Consider the following 23,970-nt stretch of genomic DNA (forward strand, 5'->3'; position numbering starts at 1 on the left):
AATAAACAAGCTACCTATGAGGAAACAATTTCCTGAAATAAGAAAATTTTTTAAATTTTAAAATTATGTCTGGGAATGGAAAGAGACCTCGAAGCAGAAAATAATTGAATCCTCTTAAAGTAAGTTTTTTATTAATATTAATTTAATGACAGCATTGGCCCAGTGTTAGATAGATCTCCTTCATTTTGAATTAAAATCCAGTTGATGGCCTCTGATGAAAAAGTTGAGAGCTATGGCTAATTGGAGAAAAAGCCAAAATAGATAATCTAAGTGAGAGGAAAAGCTGGCCTAAGCCTTTTCAAAATTGTATGAAAATGATTTCATTTCACTTGCTGATTGATACTCTATCACCCATCCATTCTAGGGCAGAACCAAGGTAGGTAGTCATGGAATAAGGGAAATTAAATTGAAATATTACCTAAATTACTGAATTTAAATGTAATTCACCTCTAAATTAGGCTTTGTTACGCATCTGACATTTAAATATTCTTTCCTCTGTTCAGTAATTTATCACCTAGTAAATTAATCAGTCCTTAATTTTTTTTAAATTACAAAAATTGACATCTTTATAAAAATGTACATGTTGAGATTTGGGCAAATTGTCCTCAATTTCGCTTAATGTAGTTCTAATAAATGAAAAGTGTTCAGTTCTCTCATCTAATTCAGCTATTTATTAGCAATCAGGTAATATTCCGTTGCAGGTTGTGTCTGCTACACTTCTTCACATCGCGATCAGTAAATTAGTGGTAGTTTATGAGGAACAATTACTTTTAATTCCAGCTTAGCTCTCTGTTGGAGCTATTTGAATATTTTTGCATGTTTATTTTGTTTGTTAAATAAACATACTGAATTCTGGATGGATGTTTCACCAAAAACATTTTGTTTTCTAATCCAACTTCAAATCCACTATATTTGTTAGAAAACAACAATCTTGACGAATAGGTAACTTAACAATGCTTTTTTGTCATTATAGTCTCTTTTTTATGACATTCATAAACAAAATTACGCTTGAATTTGATGAGCTAGTGGCTGGAAAAATTTTCAATTTTGTTCATGGTCACTTTTTCCTAATACTTCTCAAAATTGGGAGAAAAACTCACTGTTGAATATGCTATTCTATATACCCCCACATTCGAAACCAAAATAAGCGAGAAATAAACATTTGAATTTAAATTATAGAGTTTTATGGATAGTTAATAAAGCAAAAAAAAAATATTAGACCACTAGGGTCTAATTACTTTTTGGAGTAAAGATGTAACTTTATTGATGACAGGGTCAAGAACAACGCATTCCCTCATAGATTCAAATCTTATGATACAAATTCACCTAAAACAAAATATTTCTTGACAACATAAATATTTCTTTTTCCTGTATTATTATCCTGTATTTTCTTTTGGAAAAAATATTTCTTTTTCCTGTAATATCTGTAGAGACGATTTTGGCTCTTTTCTCTAGAGATTTCCCAAATATAGCGTCTCTGGAGGGTGAGATTACTAGCAGCTTCTTTTAGGTTCCATGGGAAAAATTTAATATTCATAACTGTCTTTTTTTCCTGGATTTGTTCAATTGACAAGCTTAATACCCAAATTTTTGGAAAGGTCCTGCAACTTCGAAATGTAAGGTATTTCGTTTATTCGTATTTTGCTATGGTATTTTTTGTTTATTTTTGACGATGCTACTTCGTATTTAATATTCTTAGCATTAGATTTTTTTGAGCTATTGATGAAATCCAGGGACAACTTTTCATTTGCTATTCGAGGGGTGGGAGGTTTGCTATTACGAGGGGTGGGAGGCCATACGAGAAAAAAGTACGTCGTAATAAGCAAATTTTAGAAAGACATTATTTTTTAATCCAGAGGAATTGTCCATTTCTTTTTATAAATATTTTTTATACCTTAAGGAGAATGTGACTCAACCACAAGCCCTCTCCAAAGTGGCATTTCTGATCAAATTTATCCCCAGAATTTCAGTTGACCTGGAGAGATTTGAACAAGTCTCTTTTATCTATCAGTCAAGGAAAATCAAAAAGCTAACATAACGAAAAGAAAAAGGAAGGATATTTTCATTTTATCCCTTACTTTCTTCACAGGTTTTTATTGCTCATTTTGTGTTTTGATTTTTTGCAACTATAAATTTTTGTGTTTTTCCTGACTTTTTGCCAACTTTTAGTTGAAAGAACTCAAAGAAAGACAAAGGCAGCAGAATCGACAGAAAGCACTGAAACTTGGCTTGGACCCTGAGTAAGTTCCCATGGGTCGTTCGTCCGTCCATTTGTCTCTCCTCTTAGAAGTTTAGAAAGATTAATAAAAGTAGATATTGCAGTCCAATGTTTCTGTATCAAGATCGTGAAAGATTTTTAGATAGATTTAACACTCTGTTTTAGGCTACTTTGTGCTAGTTTTTAACTGTTTTCTCTTATGTTTGTCAATTTCGCAGCTTAAAGAACTCAAAGAGCGTCAGAAGCAGCAATTGAGACACAAAGCCCTTAAAAGAGGACTCGACCCAGAGTAAGTTGCCTGACATCCAATAAGGTTTAACTTTTTAATTTTTTTTCTAACTCAATGTTCAACCAGGTACCACTAACCAAAATTCAAATTTAAAGTGCAGTTGAGGATTACCCTGGAGAGGGGTTTTAGGGGTTTGGACCCGCCTCTTGAAACAGGTGAATGTAGATGCAGGCACGTAACTGTGTGTGCATCTTTGTCCATGAAATTACTTTCCTACTAAAGACTGGATACTGATCTTTTCGACCCATTAAGTTCAATTTGACACTTTTTTAAAAAAACACTTTTTTTAAATTTTAAAAAATATCACTATCCTTACAAATATGCTTGAAACCAAATATTAAATAATTATTTTCCTGGAAATCCTTCTGCCTAAAGTTTGCAGAATTGATTAAACTTCTCAGTTAATTGACTTAAAACAATGCTTACTTCTAATTCGACGTTGGTCAGGTATCTGATTCGGAATCTACTAGAAGGTTGTCTTTATTTTGCTTCAAAGCATCAAAGATCATTCAGAAATATACCGGAATTTACAATTTCTTATTTGTCTAGCATAGTTTCAACATAGTTTCAATAAGTAAGCTATAATCCTAGTTTAAAATATCCCAATTCAAGGTATGAGACCATTTTCAAACAGGCTTTAGTTACTTTCATATAAGAAAACATCTCTGTGAGTACCACTTCCAGGGTTCCTTGCTGGTCTATCCAGGATTCACAATTGACTCTGATATTGCATGACTGCTATTGAATCTATGTGGACCAGACACGTACAAACGACAGAAGCCTTAGGGTGGATTTTTCCCCAATAAATTATTAATCCTATAATTTATTATATATATTTCTTTAGTTTTTATGACATGGCCTCGTCCTCCCCTGATAATAACCTCCATCGTAAATAAATTCTTTAGTATGGGCACAATATAGGCTGCATCCAAGTTTTCCTACTTGATCTTTACTTTCAATCTTATTTAGGCTCTTTTTTGTGGTTGGTTTCTATTACGCTTATACAAATTAGTCAAAAAAAGGCTTACGACAATTCTAGACTAAGGAAAACCCCTATTCACGCTCCTCCTCTATTTCAATCTTTTCAAAACCTCCCTCTCAAACACCTATGAACGCTCCTCCTCCATTCAAATCTATTCAAAACCTCCCTCTTTACAACCTCTTAAGATGCTCTAATGTTTCTTAATACCTTCCTTATGACCTGCTGCATGCGCAGTCCCTTATTGGAGTTCCTTATGACAACCGCTATGAGCAGTTGCCGGGGACGACAACTGCTTTTTGTTTGGCCTTAGGTGTAGAATGAGGGACATAACGATATTTTCCATACATCTTACTGTTTGAAATACGGTCAGTCAGACGGGTACCCAAAAACTCCGTAGGTAAATTGTCTGGAAAATATTTAACAAATTCACCTCCGTGTTTTGAAGCACACACATTTTACAACCATACTTGACCAATGTCATAACTCTAGCTTCTAATACTCTATTTTTGGTTTGCAAACTTATCTTCCTATTCTTAATATTTTTAACTGCAAGAAACCACACTGGCTATTCTGCTTTTAAAATCTTCACTGTATCTGCTATCTTTAATAATAATGCTACCTCGGAAATGAAATCTGTCCATTTGATTGATCTTATCGTTAACCAGCATAACCTCTTCAATACGTATTCCCAGTGTTTAAGTCTTCCTAACGTTAATTTTCAAACTTATTTTTGCAGCCTGAACTCACGAAACTTTCAAAAAATCATACATTTTGTACACTAAATAACGAGTAGAATATAAATCTATGAGAGTATTACTTTCCTATTTTATTCCATTCTCCCCCGGAGCCTTTGCCCTGTTCCTTAAGACAAAGTCTATCAAAATGATCCATATAAATGGGAACAGAATGCAACATTGCTTCATTCTATTATGAATACCTTCCCAATCTAAGAAAGACTTATCAGCTTTCTTACTCATCATCAGCTATTAATTTTACGCAAAAATACACTTTGAATATTCTTTTGCCGCTCAAATATCAAATTCATATACATTTAATATAGAGGATATTTGTAAAACAAAATGAAAACTACAGGCTACGAAATATATATCGCAGTAAGATGATGTAATCAGTCAAATACCTTTGAATATTTGATCAAATACCTAGCATCAAAATCAAAACCGCTGGATGAAAAAATCTTGGAAACTTGTATAGTTAACTAAATGAAACTCTCGGGAAAGGATCTACTGCCAGAACAAGTTCTAACCTAACATAATCTGGATAAAATGACAAAATTTTGTACTAGCTTCAAATAATTAAATTTCATTAATTTTAAGTTTACCGGTCAACTTTTTAGTTTACCTGGTCAAGTTTACAGGTAAAATTTAGTCAAATTTTAAGTTTAACGGGGAAGTTTATCTTTAAACCATGCTAAAAAAAAGGAACACCCGTTTCCCATGAGGTACCCTAACTCAGTTTTGCTAATAGATCATTTTCACTGGTATATGCCAGAGCGTACCACACCTATAGAATCTTTGGAAATCCATCTTTTTTGTTTGTTTGTATCTATTACCAATTTAAAGAGTCATGACACTGCAAGAGCATTTTATGTGAATAGGTATATATTAAAAGTAACTAATCTTTTGTTCCTTCTAGGGCCCTGACCGGAAAATACCCAGTAAGTAACTAATTTTTTTCTATTCTTTAATAGTCAATACCTTTAATACCTTTATTAGTCACTACTTTGCGTATTGATTTAACATAAAATTTATTCTAAACTCAACCTTTGAATATTTACCTTATATAAAAAGCAAAAGAGCATAAAGCAAGTCACTTTACTCAGAACTTTATATGCTCATTCAATATCGAGGTTTCTGAAAAATTATCGATTAACTGCTGTGGTTAGATCCCACTATGTATACAAGGAAGATGAAACTATTTGTAGGATTTGAGCATATTGAGTGGTGTAAAGAAGCAGTTTCAAACTCTTTTGGGGTTACCACCAACTTTCTTGAGGATAAGTACAAGGCCATTGGCTTTTGTTTATCCGATGAGGCAACGTTGTCTTTCTCTAAATCTTACTTTCATATGGTCTGCCAATGTATGCCGTTGATAATTGCTAAGAATAGTGACATACTTAGCAGTTGATGGTGCTATGATTATTGACTAAAAAGAAAGTTTTTATCATGAACTCAAAACATTATAGATAAAATAAAGTTTTAAAATAAAAAATCTCTTAAAACAGTCTGTTAAAAATCAAGTTTTCCAAAATTTAAAGTCTAACTCCCTCCTAACATATAACGACTGAAAAAAGGAGAAATTAGACAAGAAAAGATTGTATTAGGAGGTTAAGCCTGTATTTTCCCCTTTAACATCTGTAAATTAAGGTTCGTAGCAAAAATAATGCTCAGGAATGAGGATTCAAAACTCTAGTTTTATTTTCAGTTTTATTTTAAATAAGCATCACCGTTTAACAAAATAATGTCAGAGAAATCTGGTGAAAGGTATTTTGAAAATCTCTCAAATGTCGTAACCAAGTTTATTCTTCTGGCAATATTCATAGGGTAGATAGCGTATAGTGTCTCGATTTCAATTTGAAATTGTGATTTTAGTATTATAATTTGGAGTATTTAGTTTTTTGTTTGTGGGCGGATACCCTGTCTCTTTTAGGAACATAATTTTCATTCAGAAAGTCACAGTTCTATATCAAAATTAAATAGATTTAACTTTCAAAACAGGTCATTTATTTATTTATTTAAGAATTAACGACGCTTCTTGACTACTAAGGTCCCTGCGTCGGCCCTGCAGTGCATTCCTGCAGTGTGATTCGATCTCTGGGTCCCGTATTACCAAGCTAAGGTCAAATCCACTGCGCCACCACAGGACTCAAAACAGGCCATTATGTGCTCGCGTATTAAAATTAAACGGAATAAATATGATCTAAAAATTTTTCGGCACTTTTTATTCATTTTTTTCCTAAGTTTACCAAGAATTCATTTATTTCATAACTATTCAAGAATTTATTGATTGAAAGAATTGTTTGTATTTTGAGTTTTAGTAAATACAGGGTAACCCAAAAGTTGTTTTACTATAAGCAAGGGGGGAGAAACAACTATTATACCCGTGATTCCCAATCTAGGGTGCAGGCCCCACCGGTGGGGCATGGCAATATTATGGTGGACCGTAGGCATGTGTTGCATCTTTTGACTGACTACACTTTAGAGCCTTAATTTTGAAAACATATTTTTCAAGTCAATGAATTCACACTCAAATGTATTTAAAAGACATAAAAGATAATGATTGTATTCCAATGATGTTATAAATTGTATAAAAGGTGTTGAATTCAAATAATATTTTTCATTAGTATTAAATATGCCTAGTGGTCGACGCAAAAAAGATATCAAGTTATGGCCTTTTTAACTTCCTTCAGGTGAACACACTTAAAATTTTAAATCTTAAAATTTTAAATAATAAAATCGATGCCCAAAATGGCTCAAAATTGGTTGGGAACCACTGATTTAAACCATGTACACATAAACTATGCAAATTTGCTGTATAGTTGTGGTTAATTCTAAAATTCTTTTAATAGAAAATACTGGCTGGCACATTTATTAGTTTTCATTAAGCAAAAATGTGCAGGCTCTAATGGAGAATAAATGTGGATTTTTTTTTGCTCAACAGTTTAATTCTTGTCTTTTATACAATTAGGTTTTCATTTCAAAGTTTTACTAAAATTTGTATTTCAACAGCCTAAAGTGCGTTTGGCCAGCAAGCACGAACGATCCCAGGACAGACGAACATTTACTGATAAGAAACAATTATACGAGGGTGTAAGTTTCGCTAGATCCATACTGTGTAGATACCCTTTTATCGTCTTGCTTTGATGTTCATACGCTTTGTGTAAGTCCTTTTATAGGCATATTGACATATTTTATGCTCAAAAATGAAAAAAAGTAAAATAAAGAAAAATGATTCTTTAAAATACTGCAAAGAGACACAAACAAGGGTAAATCCCAAGCTATAAAGTTTGCTGCGCTTGGTTTACTTAAATTGGAAAGCTGCTCTATAAAAAGGCTTATGCTAGCGTGCCTATATATTTTGTCCCTTTGGGCTAGTGTACGAGTTTAGTGGTTTACCTATAGCCTATAAGAATAAAAGTCGCCTGCTTATATGGGACTGGAAACATTGCTGTTGTTTACTACATCTCTAATATGGTAAACTATCCAACATCCCTTATTATTTGATATTAATTACAGGAATAAAAAGTAAAAATTTAAAGTTGAACGGAAATTTTACCTATTCCAGAAACCTTTAAAAAATACTAATTGGCTTCTACGTACTCAACATGATTTGCAAAAGACAAGCAAGATTATATTTATTTATTCAAACACTGAAACGTGTGTTAAAATCAAATTGACTTACCATGATAATTTTTGGCCTGATTGTCAGTCCCGTATGAACAAGCAGTAGGTTATGTCCTGTATTTAAGTGTTATTGTCTGCATGTACTTAATACCATTTCAACCATCGTAGCCGAAGATTCAATTAGCATCTAAATTTGAGCGTCGTGTTGACCACAGATCCTACCAAGATAAGATAAGCCTATATGCTGGCGTAAGTTGTTTTCCCCCTAAGAGTTCCTGCTAAATACGATTAAAGCTTTCATTGCTTATTTCAGTCGCTTTTTCTTAATAAATGCTTTTTCATAATCAGAAGCATCTTTGCAGCTTTTTTATTTATGCAAAAATTCAAATATAGAAAAAAAACTATTGTTTGGTAAATTTACTTTGGGTGTCTGTAGATTCCGGGGAGGGCTCATTTGCCAAAACCATGAAGAATTATTTATGGAAAATCGTTTCCCGTGTTTGTGAAAAGGTTCCTCGACTTTCCTCGTATTGCCACATATTGATGATCAATTTTTTATTTCTAATAATTTGTTTATTTTCATTCTATTAAACTATTCTTCACGTCCCCCTAGGGTTTATTTCAGACTTTTAAGTGGATCTAATATTTTTATCTAAACCAGAAGAAATATGACCTCAATCAAATGATTTTCAAACAATACTACTGGATAATAGAAGCAGAACATAGGCAACTGATAAGGTGTGCTGATATAGTCCAGTCACATTAGAAGATTAGGCGAAAATAATTCCCTCAATGGGAAAATGTTGCATATGTATAGTACCAGCACCCAATATCAACATATTAAAAATCAAATTCGTGCATGTTGTGCTACAATCGTTATCTTGGTAAATGACAGCCGATTTTTCACCATTTTCACAATATTTCACTAACCAAGTGAAATACAAAAAAAAAAATCAACCATAAATTTAAAATTACAAAAGAATTCGTCTATTTAGACCTCGTAACCTTTGTCCCATCTTTAACGGCTATTGAAAAACTCAATTTAGTGATTACTAGTAGCAAAACTTGAATTTTGTTCGAATCCTGGTAGTTTTATTTTTTTTCAAAAAAAATTAAGTCTGTCGTGGCCCTGCTAAGTGAAAATTCACTTCAAGGCAGAGTCTAGGCATGAAATGTATACATTAAAAAAATAGTTTTAGGTATACGAAAAAAAACCCACAATAGTAATAGCATACTTTTTACTGGTTACACAACAGTGGTAAGATATTTGGTTGTAAACAAAAAGCTATTTAACGATATTAGTACCAAAATAAACTATTACCATTAGCATCTATCAACTCATCAGTTACAGTCAGAGGAAATGTAGGTTCAATTCATGTAATTAACAAGAGGATCATTTGCTAACATTGCACTCCAGAAGAGTTTAAAGAGTGTTTCAAATATGAATTGGCACCAAGAACTACTTTCCTTTTTAACAGATTGTTTAAGTGAAAGGGTACAAAATATTCTATAGTTACTGCTTTCAAAGAAGAAGAGCAATCTATTATTCTTAAACAGGATTGAATCTTCATCCATGGTGGAGGACACCTGTTACATTGTGTAGTGTCGCCTGAATATTCTTCACATATAGTGAAGCACTAGACACTAACAAGTCATTTGTGAATACAAACTTTGGTAAAATACTCTTATCGTATTTGATGACTGTCCAGACTATCCAACTACTAAAGGCTGCAGAAATTCCGCTACAAAAATCCCATAGCAGAAGTTCAATGTAATGAACATAATTGTGTTACTTCAAGCCAGGCAGATTTTCTAACTAATCCAGAAAATAAAAAGGCTCTTAGCACTTAGTTCTGCAGCCATCTAGCTTCAAATGGATATGAAATACATCAAGTGACAGATAATGCTGATATACTGATCACTGCAGTAGCTCTCCAACGTGTTACAGTTAATGAGAAAGCAGTTGTTGGTGCTTAGGATAGATATTTTAGTCTTACTAACAAGTAAATTCACAACTGAAAACATTTGATTATAACCAAATATATTGGTTGTGTCCAAAAATATTCTGTCATATAGTGTCAGGTTGTGACATTGTATCCATTATTTGCAGAAAAAAAAGAAAGTAATGTGTCTATATTGGAGCTTTTTATGGTAAACCAAAGAATAAAACATTGGATGGTTACATATTTTACATATACCACCAATAAACTGCTAAGAAAGGTCTGCAAGCAAATTTTGATTTGGCTACATTACCATCAACATTAGACGTTGCTTCCCAACACAGCCTTCGTGTATATTGCTAATCTCAAAAATGGCTTAGAAATGATTTAGATTTGTTCATTGTGGATTGAGTTTGGCTGACAATTCACCGCAACCTACACTAACCACTCTTCCACCAGCATCCGAGAGAATCATGCATGTGATTCTTCCAGTTGTGAGAACTGACTACTGTGAGTGCAAACGAGCAGGCCTGCTATCTTCAACAATATATGGTAAATGTAAGGGATTGTCACTTGAGGCCTAACCAAAGGTGGACTTGGATGAATTCGAGATTATACAACAAGATGAACAATAAAAATACTTTAAATGTTATTAGCTGTTATACCCTTTTACTTAAAAATGTTCATAAATAAGTAGAAACTAAGGATATTTTGTATTTCAATAATACCGATGCCTATATGTCAAACCTTTTAGATTAATAACTTGGTAAATTAAAGTTTCCTCTTCAACAGCAGAAATTTGAACAAAATTCAAATGATCAAAAATTCAATTTTAAAGTTTCTCAATAACAGATAAATTTAGAACAAACGTTTTAACTACTAAAAAGATGTATCTTTTATTTTTTTATCTTTTGTTAGAAATCTATTTCTGTATCTCTAACGGACAGTAAAATATGTCAAAAAAGTGAAAATCGGCCGGAATTTTCCAAGATGGTGGCCCTGGTAGAGCATACACGAATGATTATTTTAATACGTTGTTACTTGATACTTGTATTATATATATGCAAAGTTTTTCCTTTTAGGGAATTATTTCTTGGTAGAAGAGTATTTTTTCCTAATATGACTTGACTATTATGGCAAACTTTTTTTTGTCATGTCCAAATAGACTAAATCAAAATTTGAATTAATAAAAATTATTTTTTTTCTCTTATTTATTCAAATCACACGATAACATGGATTGCATGGACGCTTAGTGTAGAATATTGCATGATTTTAATTCTAATTTATATTTAACATAATAATCATTGATTTTAGTCGCACTCGAAAAAAACTAGCCAAAAATTCTTAGGCAGTATGGAGTGCAAAAATTACCAAAATTTATCTATCTCTTTATATACTTCACTCTTCGTTTATTTTTTCGTTTATGCTCTGTAGTTTTGTTGTTTTTGTTTTTACTATTTCCTATCAAGAGTCTTACACTCTATTTTCCTTTGTAATTTTATTGCTGGTGCTGTTTTGTTGTATATCGTTTTTGTTCTTCTTTACATCCAGTCATATCGTGAATTCTTTTCAATTTATGTTTTGTTTCATTGAAACCTATTAAACCCAACCGAAAAAAAACAGAAGTTCGCGGCAACAAACAGTAAGTCAAATGCGACTTATACTAATAGCTACTGAAAATCGAGATAAGGATTTTTGAAAACAATGTATGCACAAAGATGATTGCAATTTTATCACGACTCCAAATATCTAAAATTCATTAAGTTTAAATTTACCCTTCAAAAGTTATGTGTCACCCAAATTTTACTTGTTTTAGAAAAGGAGAGAAAATATTTTCGAAAAGGGAATGATCTTAATGAGAACTACTCAATCAATTTCAGCACGTCAAAGAATTCCAGCGCAAAATCTTCAAGTTTCTATCGAGAAAAATGCGAATTTTTTTTTTGAGAAAATTGTCACGGCTGCATGTTTATTTGTTTTTGTTGTATTTTTTTCTCGCCAGTAATTGTAATTGTATCGGACTACTGGCCATATTATATCGGAAGAGGGCTTATTTAAACTGAAATTATAAGTTACAACACCCCTTTTAAGTACCAAAAGAGATTATGCCACATCAAAGTGGCGTTTCTTCCACTTTTTGGCGCAGAGGCCATTTTTCCCTGGGGAGAGATAAATTACCGTCGAATGAAAGTTGTAAGATCGAATGAAACTTGTAAGATATTTATTATCAATATATAATAAAATAATCAACACACTTTTTAATTTGCTTTCAAGTTTTGGAAGCCATAATAACATGTGTTAGCACTTTTTTTTTTCTAAAGATAAATGTAGCCCATACGGTTAACGTAGACAATCATTTCTAAACTCCGTCTAACTGAACTGATTAGTTTGAAGCTTTATGAACTTAAGTACAGCTGTGTATCGGGAAGGAGGGTCTGGGCTTGGGAGGGAATTGGAATCTGGTGGGGTGAAATCGACTAAAAATCTGAGAACAAATGAAAGGGTACTTGTATAGCCTCTAGGATTCAGAGGCAATACTGGAACCATTCCTCCCTTACTATACGTACATTCCAAAAGGAATAACCCTTATTATTGGTCGTTTATGCAATAGAAAAAACTAATGGTTGTAGAATATTGCATAGTTGTGCACAAGCTATGAGGGTAGATGCCAGCGGGTGATTTTAACAGGAGGGGGATGTTTCTCTCTCCCTTTTTTGAAACTTTCTGTGATATGAGCTTCAGACGAATTTGATTAATGTGGATAAAAACGATTATCCTCTGACCTCCCTTCATCTGGAAGAAAGCATATGCGTTCAAATATGGATTTAAGCATACAATATTTGTAATTAGAAGGGGAAATTCCTCTGTTGTTGCAGAAACTATGGTTATTTGGAAAAGATCCATTTTATTTGAAAACCAAATCCACTAATTGAGCAAGTTACTTTTTTCTGGAATTCGTTGTTGGCTCCATTAACTTATTCTGCACGGAGTTGGTATACCCAGATTACCTCCCTTTTTTGCAAGTAAAAAGCGTTTCAACATCTCATCAGCATATATAAGTAGGTGCTTACCGATTCAGGTTTTATCTGATTTTTTTTCTTTTTTAATTAAGACCATTATTATTTTAATAATAATGAGGTGGGAGGGGAGCAGAAGCATACTATAGTAACATATAGGGGAAAGTTTACTATCGAGAGAGAAACTAGTAACCAACAAAAAAGAAATTTTGATTCAGACTTTTATTGTTTTTTGTGTATTTAGGGCTTTGATGCAGTAGTAAATGAAGAGATGGAGAAGAGTTGGCAAGAAAAGTACCAGGAATTTCTAAGCCGACCAAAAAGTAAGTCGGTGAAGTCAGAATTAAGGTCTCTTGCTTTACCCTGTAGAAGCAATGTGAAACTTAAGCTTTTTAGGTTGTGTTTGAACTTATTATATATTAAGATAGGATTCCTTAGATGCTGAAGAACTGGATGAAATTAATGCTGATACTCATAAAACTCACCGGAAATCCATCGTTGCCCCTCCCTCCATCTAGTAAAAAAGAAAAGAAAAAAACACAGTGTTTGCAAAATTAGCAAAACTACAAAATGACATATCTGTTAGACAAATATGTCACTGAGTTTCGAAAACTGTCAATAAAAGTTGTAATGAATATCTTATCCACCCACTTATCTCTAAAATCATGGACCTGCCACTGCGCAATCTGTTTCCTAGGTTCTAGTTTTTGAGGGTTTGGCTGGTCAAAATCAAAACACATTAAGGGTATAGTTAAAGGGTTGAGCAAATATGTTTCGATTCTGGACAGATGAAAAGGGAGGTTCTTAGTAGTTTGCCAATCGTCAAGAATCGATACAACAGACAATAGCTGTGAATGGTGTGTATGCTAAAAATTTTAAATTCACTTATATTATATTGTGATTTGAACGGTCAATTTCATTCCCAGTTCTTACCATCTATGGAATCTTATGAAATTCTCGTTCGCTTGTTCAGTGACTTTTTCTCTCATAAACTTTGACCCAGTTTGTAATAATTCTCTGTTCAGGGTCTGGAAGCAGCTGTACTTCAAGAAAGTGAAAAAACTTGGCAAGATAGAATGGGAGAATTCGTAAACAGACCCAGGGGTAAGACAAACATTACATGCACTTACTCACTTGTCAGTTACAACCTTCAGTTTTTGTACTTCTTGTTGTCGTGCATGTTTTGTTCTATCACCTTTCTCATCTTAATTTGAGTCTATTTAATTAACTATTTTGTATTCACAAAAGGCGTATCTCGTTTGGACTAGCAGGAACAGTTGGGATTTGGCTCTGAAAATCCTTAAATCTAAATTAGGTTTAAGTTTTTACTCTGACCTAATTTCCCTTGTTTAACTTTTTACTTTTATCTTACTTTTATATTTATTTTTGTTTAATGATACGGATAGATTGAATGGTACAGAATATAGATAGATAAAGTAAAATTTCCTTAGCTACATTTAGACATAAGAACAAAGTATTTTAATTAGCATATTGATACCTCTCTATATTATCATCAGAATTTAATTCTGATTACAATCAAAAGGGAGGGGGTTGAAACCTAAGAAAAAATGTCACCCATATATGAGAAGTCTCAGATCAATAGTCAAAATACCCTTTTCAGGTTTCGTGCAAACCACAAAACAATTCTGGGTTATCTATGAATTTGCAGCCTTTTTTTCAATTTCACACTTTTCCATTCATGCGGCATATGCGCCCAGTAGTCTTTCAATAAAAAAAAAACATCGTTTTCGATACTTGCTGGCGTAGTACCTGGAGCCTAAGACGTAATTATTTAATTTTCTTGCTGGACAGACTTGTGGGCGTTTTTTCTTCCATCCTATATAAGGAAAACGTTAGTGAAAACTGTATCCAAATCAAGAGTGGATAATGCCTCCCTGAGTCAGGCAAATTACAAAATAGCACTTTTAATTTTTCTCTAAAACGGTTAACTAATATTGGCAATGAAATTTGGATAATTGACAAGCTTTAGGTGAGGCAGCTTTGGAAGCCTTGAACCCCTTATCCCCGCCCAGGTTACCCACATTACCAGGTTACCTAAATAAAACTAAAAACGTAATTTTAATTCCGAGATGTCGTTGCTGCGTGCCGATACATTTTAACTTTAAGGGGGAGGGGTAGCTACCCCCCTGCCTCCTTAGATTCGCCCCTACCAACATCTTTTTCATTCCGGCCATATCTCACATATTCCATATCATTTGCGTATTTCCCCAAAATACTGCCTCTGCCTCAAAAGGATTTCTACTTTCATATCTGATCAAGCAAGCCATTGTGACCAACTTGATGTGACAAGTTGTTTTTGTGCAACAAATATCGCCTAAAAGGGAGATAAAATACGATTTATCTTCACATGGCCCATGCTTTGAGACTAAAGAGCCTCCAGATCCTGGTAATTTTCTATTCATATTTGTTTTTTTTTTTGCCAAACTAAGTTATGCATAATAAAATTCTGCAAAGCATTTTTGAACTAGATATGACTCCTTTCTCTTCCAAGAAGGTTGTTTCGTATTCAAACCCCCCACCCCACCTCTGGAAACCTCTACTGCATAATTTTTCATATTTCAAACATAATTAACATATTTTTTCCAATCAATAGCCCTGGGCTACATCCAAAAGCTTGCTTTTTTTCAAATTGGCATTATTTGGCATCACGAACCAACTGCTAATGAGCAATAAGCACAAAAAAAATAATGCTAGCTGCAAATTAGTAAAATTTTGTTATAGCCACGGCTTGTTACTCAGACTTTAGGGGGAAGGGGCTAGTATACAGTTAACAAAGAAGTGACTGAAAATCTAGTAAAGATAAACTTTCTGAATCGTTGCAGATTCTACTGCAGCAACCGTGGTCAAGTGTTCAAGAGAGGGCTGGATTCCCCTGCTCTCCCAGACATATGTATCCTTTGTTCCTAAGCTATATTTAGAGAAGACATTAAGTCATAATAAAAAAAAATTATTTGGCGAAATTTTTTGCAGCAAGATTGCCCAAGTGGTTTGGTGAACGACCAGGTAGAAAGCCAGGCGATCCTGAAACTCCTGAAGCCGAAGAGGTGAAGATAGACGACGAAATCCCTGACCCAATCCTTCCTCAAGATGAACCAGAAGAAGAAGAAGAAGAAGAGGAAGAAGCTGAAGAAGAAGAGGAGGAAGAAGAGGAGGAGGAGGAAGAAGAGGAAGAAGAAGAAGAATAAATTTATCAATTATATTAAAGTAACTATATCATCTTATTCTGTTAAAGTTTTAATACAAGCCCACGTATTTTTGATAATTGATCAAAAAACTAAATATTGACTGACAAAAATAACGAAACTGTTGATTGCTAAATTCAGAGAATCTCTTGAAAAAGAAGTTCTCTAATTCCAGGAGTGTGTTAAATGACAGAATCCATAATTAGCCAAACTTTTGATTGAATATCCAATTAAATGGGATTAATTTGACCGAAGAAACTTTCAAGTAATTCTTTTCAGGGGTCTCTAATTCCAGTCAGCTCGAATAGCCTTAAGAGGGTCTTGAAGAGTGGTTGTAAAAAAAAAAAATCTTTTATATATATAAAATATATATAGCATAGGAGGCCCAGGGGCTTTGTCACCAGGTTCCAGCACGGCTACGTGGCAGGCTTCTATTTATGGATTCTCATTGTCACTTGTCTTCCGACCAAAGACAATGTGAGCCTCTTGATGTCATGGGGTCATCAATGGTTCGATACAACAACTCTGGGATAAATACAGATTCTTCCTTAAATTTGTAACTTATTTCGATCGTTTTAGTGGCTAAAAATGTCAATATGCTAGTTAAGCAGAAAAAAAAAATAACAAAAAACTATATAGCCGATTTCGAGGCCAAACCCTGGCACTCGGTATGTGGCAGGCTTGCATATATTGATTTTCGTTGTAAGCAGCAATCTCCATATGAGTCTCTTTTGTTTTCTACTCTTCTATCGGAAAAATGAAGGGCTCCCCAGGTAATACATATAACGTTGAAGGGTCCCAATGACCTATAATTAACAGTGGTGTGACTTAAGGCATCTTTGTAAGTTTGCACTGGGTTTTGCGCCGCATTTTGTTGGCGTCGAAGATTATTGAATATTTTTGACTTGTTCTGGCTTCTGCTGTCACTTGTCTTCTAAAAGCAAAATTCTTTGTTCTCCGCTCTATTTATGACACGTTCTGATACTCACTTTCTCGTTATCGCTCGTAATTCTCGCTGCCGCTTTTCTTCTAACCGCATAATGATTTGTTCTCGCTGTGGCATAGTTTTTAGCCGCATATTTCTTTGTTCTTCAATTTCATTTTTAATTCGTTCTACTCTTCGTTGTTGCAAGTCTTGTAACCGCATATTTCTTTACTCTTCACTTTTCTTTTTGATTCGTTTTAATTCTAGCTTATACATAAAAATACACAAGTTTTTCCTGAATAACTGTTTTTACTTTTACTACACAGAAAAGATTGAAACTCAGTTGATTGAAATTCAGAAATCTGAAGCTTTTTTTAAGTTCTAATTTTCGTTATAGCCTTCAGAAAGTTATAGCTTGCGTGCGATATTGTGTTGAAAAATAACGAGATGATATAAGCAATTTGAAATATGACAAAATGATTGTTTTTTAGCAATTATTAACAGCAGAAAAAACATCAATTTAAATACTAGAAACATTAGGAACCTTGCTCGTTGTACAGCGAGGGTAAGGTATTTGAACCCCCTCTCTAAAATTCAAAAAAGTAATTATAAAAAGACCTTTATGCTGATTGTGTAATAACTATGAAAATACAAGTTTATGTAGCTAGCTTCCCTTCCCATGATAGATAGAAGGGTGTGGGGTAGAGACTTTCAAATATGTTCAGTTTCAAAGATATTGTTCTTTTTCTGCGCGTGTTTACAAACTGTTTAAGCATGGGTTGGTATCCCCTAATTACCACAACATCCATACTATGGGCTAGTTCAGATACTGATGTGCCGAATTATAAACATCTAATTTAAATTGTTTTTACATATAAGTTGTTAGATTGTGACCATGAAAAGCAATAAGCAATCCGTTATTTGAACATTCCCTAATAGGCACCTTGATGGATATCTCTGGTTTAGTTTTAGAAACAGACATATTTCTCACTGTCGTTTTCCTGGTGATGACAACCGAGTGTTGAAAGACGCTCTGGATACTTCTGACATTCTAACATTTGCCTACTCAAACATGCAAAGTTGAAGAAAATGTTTGTTTTATTAATTTGAACATGATGAAAGGGGACGTGATCTAAGAATTTATGCTGAAACTAAGGGACTGCTTACCATCTATCGCATGTGTACTTGCCTTCGTGCTTTCTATTATACTTGACTGCATTTGCAAGCACATAGTTGATCTTGCTTCTGGTCTTGTCTCCATCCCTTTTTGCGATTTTTTAGATTTTAAAGCTGCAAAGCCATATTGGATAGATTATCCCTAGTGGTGTCGCCGGAATGTCTCTAGATACCTTTCTAATGAGCCCCAGAAGGTGATATTTAAGTATGTGAATGTTTTTTTCTACAAACAACAAAGAGAGATTAAACTAAAAAAAAAAACATCAAACGAGACTGCGGGCAGTAGAGGGAAAAGAGATGAAAGACTAAAATAACGCAGATTTTTTGCCAGTATCTAAACTAGGTGTCCTCAGCCCAAGATAGAAAGAAAAAACACTAAACTAAAAGCAAATAAAACCACCACCAAGTATAATAAATACAATTGTCGCTATTGATCAACGTAGGGAAAAGAAGCTATTAGATTTACTTCAATGAGAACCTTAAAGCAACTGAGGAAAAATTATAGAAATTGAAACTAAGTTAACTATTCTTTCCCAAAATATTTCTCTTGTTAGCTAATATTGAAGCAACTCTTTTTGGTCCAGTAGGTAATCTTGTTCCCTGGTGATTATGTAAAATTTTAATTCCCTTATTGAGGAAATGACTTAAGCAAATGACTAAGGCCATGGAACAAACAACAGAGAAAATTCCAAAAGCAACTGTATTACTCATAAGTACCACCAGGAATTTTCTACGGTAAGCACTGCCAGGAGCTTTGCTATTGCCATGATTTCAATGGGAATATTTCTCATATTCCTACTCTTCTCCCAATCTTCTCCCATCCTGTCTCCCAAGGAGGCCATTATCCCCCCTCTCCTGCCATTGTTTTTGACATTGTTGCTCTGTATTTTAATGCACCAATAATTTGAAGAAAAAAACTTCGAGGCATTTTTGATATTAAACAAAAAACAAGTTTTTTTTAATTGAAGGTAAGGAACGACAATAAAACTCAAAACGAACAGAAATTATCCCTTATATGAAAGGGGCTGTCCCCTCTTTAATGCCCCGCTATTTACGCTAAAGTTTGACCTTTCTCACAACTCTACTTTTTAAAAGAATAAAACACTTTAGCGTAAAGATTGGAACATTGAGGAGGAGACAATCCCTTTCACATACGGAATAATATCTGTTTGTTTTAAGTTTTAATGTCGCTCCTTACTTTCAGTTTAAAAAACGTGTTGTTTCTTTTAGTTAATTTCTGAACGTTTTTGAATTAATGCATGTTTTGATTTTGGTTCTCCGAACATGAATAATTAAAACGAAATTCCATGTTAGTTTTTTTGGCTAAATGGCTTTCTCATAGTTTCGATTGGACAATTTTAATAAAAAAAGAGGTGGGGGAGGAGGCCTAGTGGCCCTCCAATTTTTGCTTACTTGAAAAGGCAACTAGAACTTTTAATTTTTTTACGAACGTTTTTATTAGTAATAAATAGACGTAACTTACGAATTAACTTACGTAAGGAACTTTTATATTTGTATATTTTTGTTATGTATACGAGGGGGTTCACCCCCTCGTCAGTACCTCTCTCTTTTCACTAAAGCTTGAATTGCACTAAAGTTTGAAAAAGCCGTAGAATAAATAGTTGAATTTACTAAAAATACTTTAGCGTAAAGAGCGAGATATGGAGGAGGAGACGAAACCCCTTAAATATATATAATAATCCTGTTCGTTTTGAGTTTTAATGCTACTCCTTACTTCCAGTTGAAAAAAAACTTTTTTTTTATTTATTTTCTCGGAGCTTTTTTTAAATAATGGCAGAAAATCCTGCACCCCCTTCATGAAAATTCCCTTCCCTCATGATATATTCCTCCATGGAAATATCCTTCCATGTAATTCTGATACGCCGAATCTGATGTTTTGATTTTCGTTAAGATTCTATGACTTTTAGGGGGCGTTTCTCCCTATTTTCTAAAATAAGGCAAATTTTCTTAGGCTCGTAACTTTTGATGGCTAAAACAAAACTAAACTAAACTTATAATATTTTAAATCAGCATAAAAATACGATGCTTATTTTTGATAACTATTGGTATCGAAATTCCGTTTTTTGGAGTTTTGGAGTTTGTTACCAAGAACTGATTTGCTTTTATCTATAGTAGCATAAAATGTTCCTTATTTACTATGGACTTGGATATTCTTGCAGTGGAAGTTGGCTTCTGAAATAAACATCTAGTCTCCATTGACAAATTTTTTGTCATTTCTTATTGAAGTTTATTTGATTGTAAAATAACCGGTGAATATAAAAAGGGAAGTGCTTCGAGGATAAATCCTCAGAAATCGTATAAAGTGGACGTATTCAAACGAGTTTCTGACAAGGCCGTACACAGGATTTGTGTTGGGGGGGAGGTATTTTTGTTGGAGGTTTTTTTTACAATTTTTTTTTTAAAGCGAATCAAAATTTGTTTATATGTTGTTACGTTTTCCTGATCTGACAACTTTTGTGGGGGGCGGGAGGGAGGATTAAAACTCAGTAATCCCCCCCTCTAGACACGGCCTTGGGACACTATGTGGACTATATTTAGTTTATAAGTAATTCAAAGAAATTAGCTTACACAGCCAGGGGAGAACCCAAAGGGGGATAACGGGGATACATCCCCCCAAAACAATTCGGGAAATTTTTACATTCTTATAGATCCTGACTAATATTAAAGGATAATGTGTGCTGCAAATATTAGTATGATGAGGATAAAAAATGAACTTTTTATTATTTTTATAAAATAAAATTTAAAGCCAAACTTTCTTAAAAACCAACCCAAATCTATGTGGGTTTTAATCCAATTGATATACAGTAATGTATGCACAACAAGAAGGTAAAGTGTGATGATCTCCACACAATAATATTAATTTTATGAAAATGCAGTTGGGAGCAAAGGCAAGCTGCTGCCAAGAAGAACTCTTAATTAGTCGTTCATCATGTCAAAATGGAAATCAACAATTATAGACTTTTTGAAAAAGAAACAGTTGGTCGATAGCAGACCTTAGCTGGTTGATACAAACCTTGGGTGAAATGGAAATCAATTTAAAACATATAAGGGGGCAAGGTTATGATGGAGCTTCATCTATGAGTGGCCAGTTACAAGACTGTGCTGCTACAGTCCGTGAATGTTTTCCCCATACAGTCTATGTTCACTGTGCAAGTCATTCCTTAAAATTAGCAATGTGTTATTTTGTACAACATACCTGTTATAAGAACTTGTCTAGGAACTTTGAAAGAAGTCGTTAATTTCTATAGAATTTCACCTAAATGCTTTGCAATTTTTGCACAAATTTTCCAAGAAAGTTGTCTTATCACAGTGACAAAAAGAACAAGATTGAGTAAATTTTGCGAAACTAGATGGGTGGAGCAACTAAAAGTAATCATTTTGTTTAAAGAGATGTTCATTATTATTCGTAAGGCTATGGGGGAAAATTCACAAACATCCTAATTCAGATTCTGAATCTTCAAGCACAGTTTATTCTTTGTTATCTTCTATTGAGAGATGCAGTTTTGTTGTAGCTACTTGCAGCTATGGTTACTATTCATAAAGTTTTTAGTCTGTCACAAAATTTTCTAACATGTTTGTAATCAGAAACTATAGATCTCGTATGCTTTCTCAAACGCACTGATGATCTTAAGAGCAAGGTTAGAGACATGAAAGAAAGGAGTGAAGCTTACGTTTAATCCAATTTTTACTAAAGTAACTGAGCTTTATTAAGATGTTGAAATCGGAATTACAGTGTCCAGAGTTCAAAACAAACGTAGAGGGATAATTACGGAGGAGAGCAAGAGGATCCTGAGAAGGATCACCGACTTTCGGTGTTTATCCTGTTTATGGACTACTTTCTGCAGTAGCTGCATCAGAGATTCCTTAGTCACAGAAAGTTGCTGGAGTCACTGCAATACCTGTTTCCTCAGTACTGTATTTCCCTCAACGAAAAAAACAACAACAAAAAACAAAGAATATTTTGGGTACTCTGACTAATTTTTGGTATCTTAATGCAGGCAGCTATAGGGGAAGCCTAAAAATATGAGTTAGCTTTGTAAAGGAGAATGTGGATACTATCGGGAAATGTGGCACCAAAATATTTCATAACGTGCTTAAAAGAATATGATAAGAATAGTTTCACCACTCTACATCGATTTTTGAAGATTGGTGTAATGATTCCCGTCACTACAACTACATGCGAGCGTTCTTTGTCTACCCTTAGAAGAGTGAAATCTTATGCCAGGAATGCCTCAGATCAGGAACGGCTCTGCACATACGCAGAGATGTTCCAGCTATGTAGAAGACTTTTTGTATAAACTAGCCCACAACAAGAAATGTGGCTTGATTTTATTTTATATTTATATATTTACAGTGTTGTCTCAATAAAGAATGTACCTTATATTCTAAAAAAACTGTATTTATTCTTTTTAATCTGTACTTCCATCCCTCAGCTAATTTATCCATCTACCCCCGATATTTATCTCTGGGTTCGCCCTTGTACACTGCTGATAATAGGGATTACTTTAGTCATTGAAATTGAAAAGTGAGCATTATTCCACAAAAATACTCGCGCTAAAATGTGATCAAGTATTGTCTGCACAAACTAGTTAATATAACGGCAATTAATTTCTCTTTTTTTCCTTTTCAGGATGCTACGAAATATCCTCTGTTGAATCTCCTACCATTTTCACCATAGGGAGTTGGCTTCGACCTAGGGCTATCAATTTCTTTTTTCCTCCACAGTGCTAGTCTATTTTATTATTAATGTATGACCGTTTAATATTCATGTGGAATAAAAGAGTTTTTTTTGGTTGACTCATTAACGATGGTTCTATTTATCTCTTCATTAATAAAATTAATGTGATTGAATTTTGACAGCTTAACTAGTGGCGTTACCTTATAAAGCAGTTCATTTGGTTGTTTTTTTTCTTGTCTGTTTATATCGATTAGACAGGTTTTTCGTATTTATGGAATGACGGTATTAGTTCAACTGAATCCAAGAGATGATATAAACAGGTCTTAAACCTGTTAGAGTAAGACTGGAGGAGCAAGAAATCCAGAAATGGTGATGTGAACTAAGTTTATCCAAGAGTTTAACATTATGTAGGCAAGTTAAATCTAGATATGGAATGGAAGTTTATTTCAAGTTGAGTATTTCGACCAAATTTATAAGGATATAGATCCAGTTGAGAGCAGACTATCTGCCAGTGGGGGAAAAGACTTCCGAAAACTTAGGGAACTACTGAAGCAAAAAAATAAATCATCTTTCTGTGGTGTGGAGGAGGATGTAAAGGACAATTCTCTCCTCAGGTGCCATGAGCCATCTCAAGTTAGGGTCATTTGGTTTGAGGGAAGTTCTGATTACTTATTGGCATTCTTACATCAACGCTTCCATAAAAGATTGCTATGGTGGGAAATTTTGAGTTGAAGGCGATGGAGGTGAGGCACAAACGTTTGTGATTAAAAGTACATAGTGTTTGGCTTCGATTTAATGCGTTTGTAGTTACATGTATGTAATCAAGATGTCTGTATGTTGCCCTCACGTTTCCAATACCAACTATATTGTATTATATTGTCGAAAAAAGCAAAAACCTAAAAGTACAAATTGACTAAAAAAGAATTCGCTCCTAAAAATAAATAATTCCTAAGATATTTAGGGGATTGAAGAATGCAAATGAGTCTCAAAGATCATTAATTTGAATGCTTAATCTTATTTCAAGTGCGTCATGTTGGCCTCTTCATACTTGATTAGATGCTGTTTTCGTCAACCCTCAAAATTTTAAAGTTGCATGCCCAAAAAGGTTTTTTCGTAAGTTCCTTATAAACAGTCTCAAAATACGCTATTTCTTCTCAGAG

The 23,970-nt window shown here is 33.8% G+C and overlaps 1 protein-coding gene across 14 annotated transcripts in view; it reads left to right on the plus strand.

Annotated features, from left to right (window-relative positions):
- The window catches only part of LOC136032042 (troponin T-like), a 49,031-nt gene extending 26,102 nt beyond the window's left edge, over nucleotides 1–22,929 (plus strand). For 4 of the 14 annotated variants that reach the window (XM_065712132.1, XM_065712141.1, XM_065712144.1 and 1 more), the window contains 6 exons: nucleotides 2,437–2,507; nucleotides 5,143–5,164; nucleotides 7,236–7,316; nucleotides 13,052–13,130; nucleotides 15,799–16,032; nucleotides 22,763–22,929. In XM_065712132.1, coding sequence (XP_065568204.1) covers nucleotides 2,437–2,507; nucleotides 5,143–5,164; nucleotides 7,236–7,316; nucleotides 13,052–13,130; nucleotides 15,799–16,013 — 468 coding nt within the window. In that variant the 3' untranslated portion in view covers nucleotides 16,014–16,032; nucleotides 22,763–22,929. Of the gene's footprint in view, nucleotides 1–2,169; nucleotides 2,241–2,436; nucleotides 2,508–5,142; nucleotides 5,165–7,235; nucleotides 7,317–8,018; nucleotides 8,100–13,051; nucleotides 13,131–13,832; nucleotides 13,912–15,798; nucleotides 16,033–22,762 lie in introns of all 14 variants that reach the window. The other 10 variants (XM_065712134.1, XM_065712142.1, XM_065712145.1 and 7 more) reach the window with 7 other exon arrangements.
- The last annotated feature ends 1,041 nt before the right edge of the window (nucleotides 22,930–23,970 follow it).

This window comes from Artemia franciscana, chromosome 10 (assembly GCF_032884065.1).
Source record: "Artemia franciscana chromosome 10, ASM3288406v1, whole genome shotgun sequence".
NCBI lineage: Eukaryota > Metazoa > Arthropoda > Branchiopoda > Anostraca > Artemiidae > Artemia > Artemia franciscana.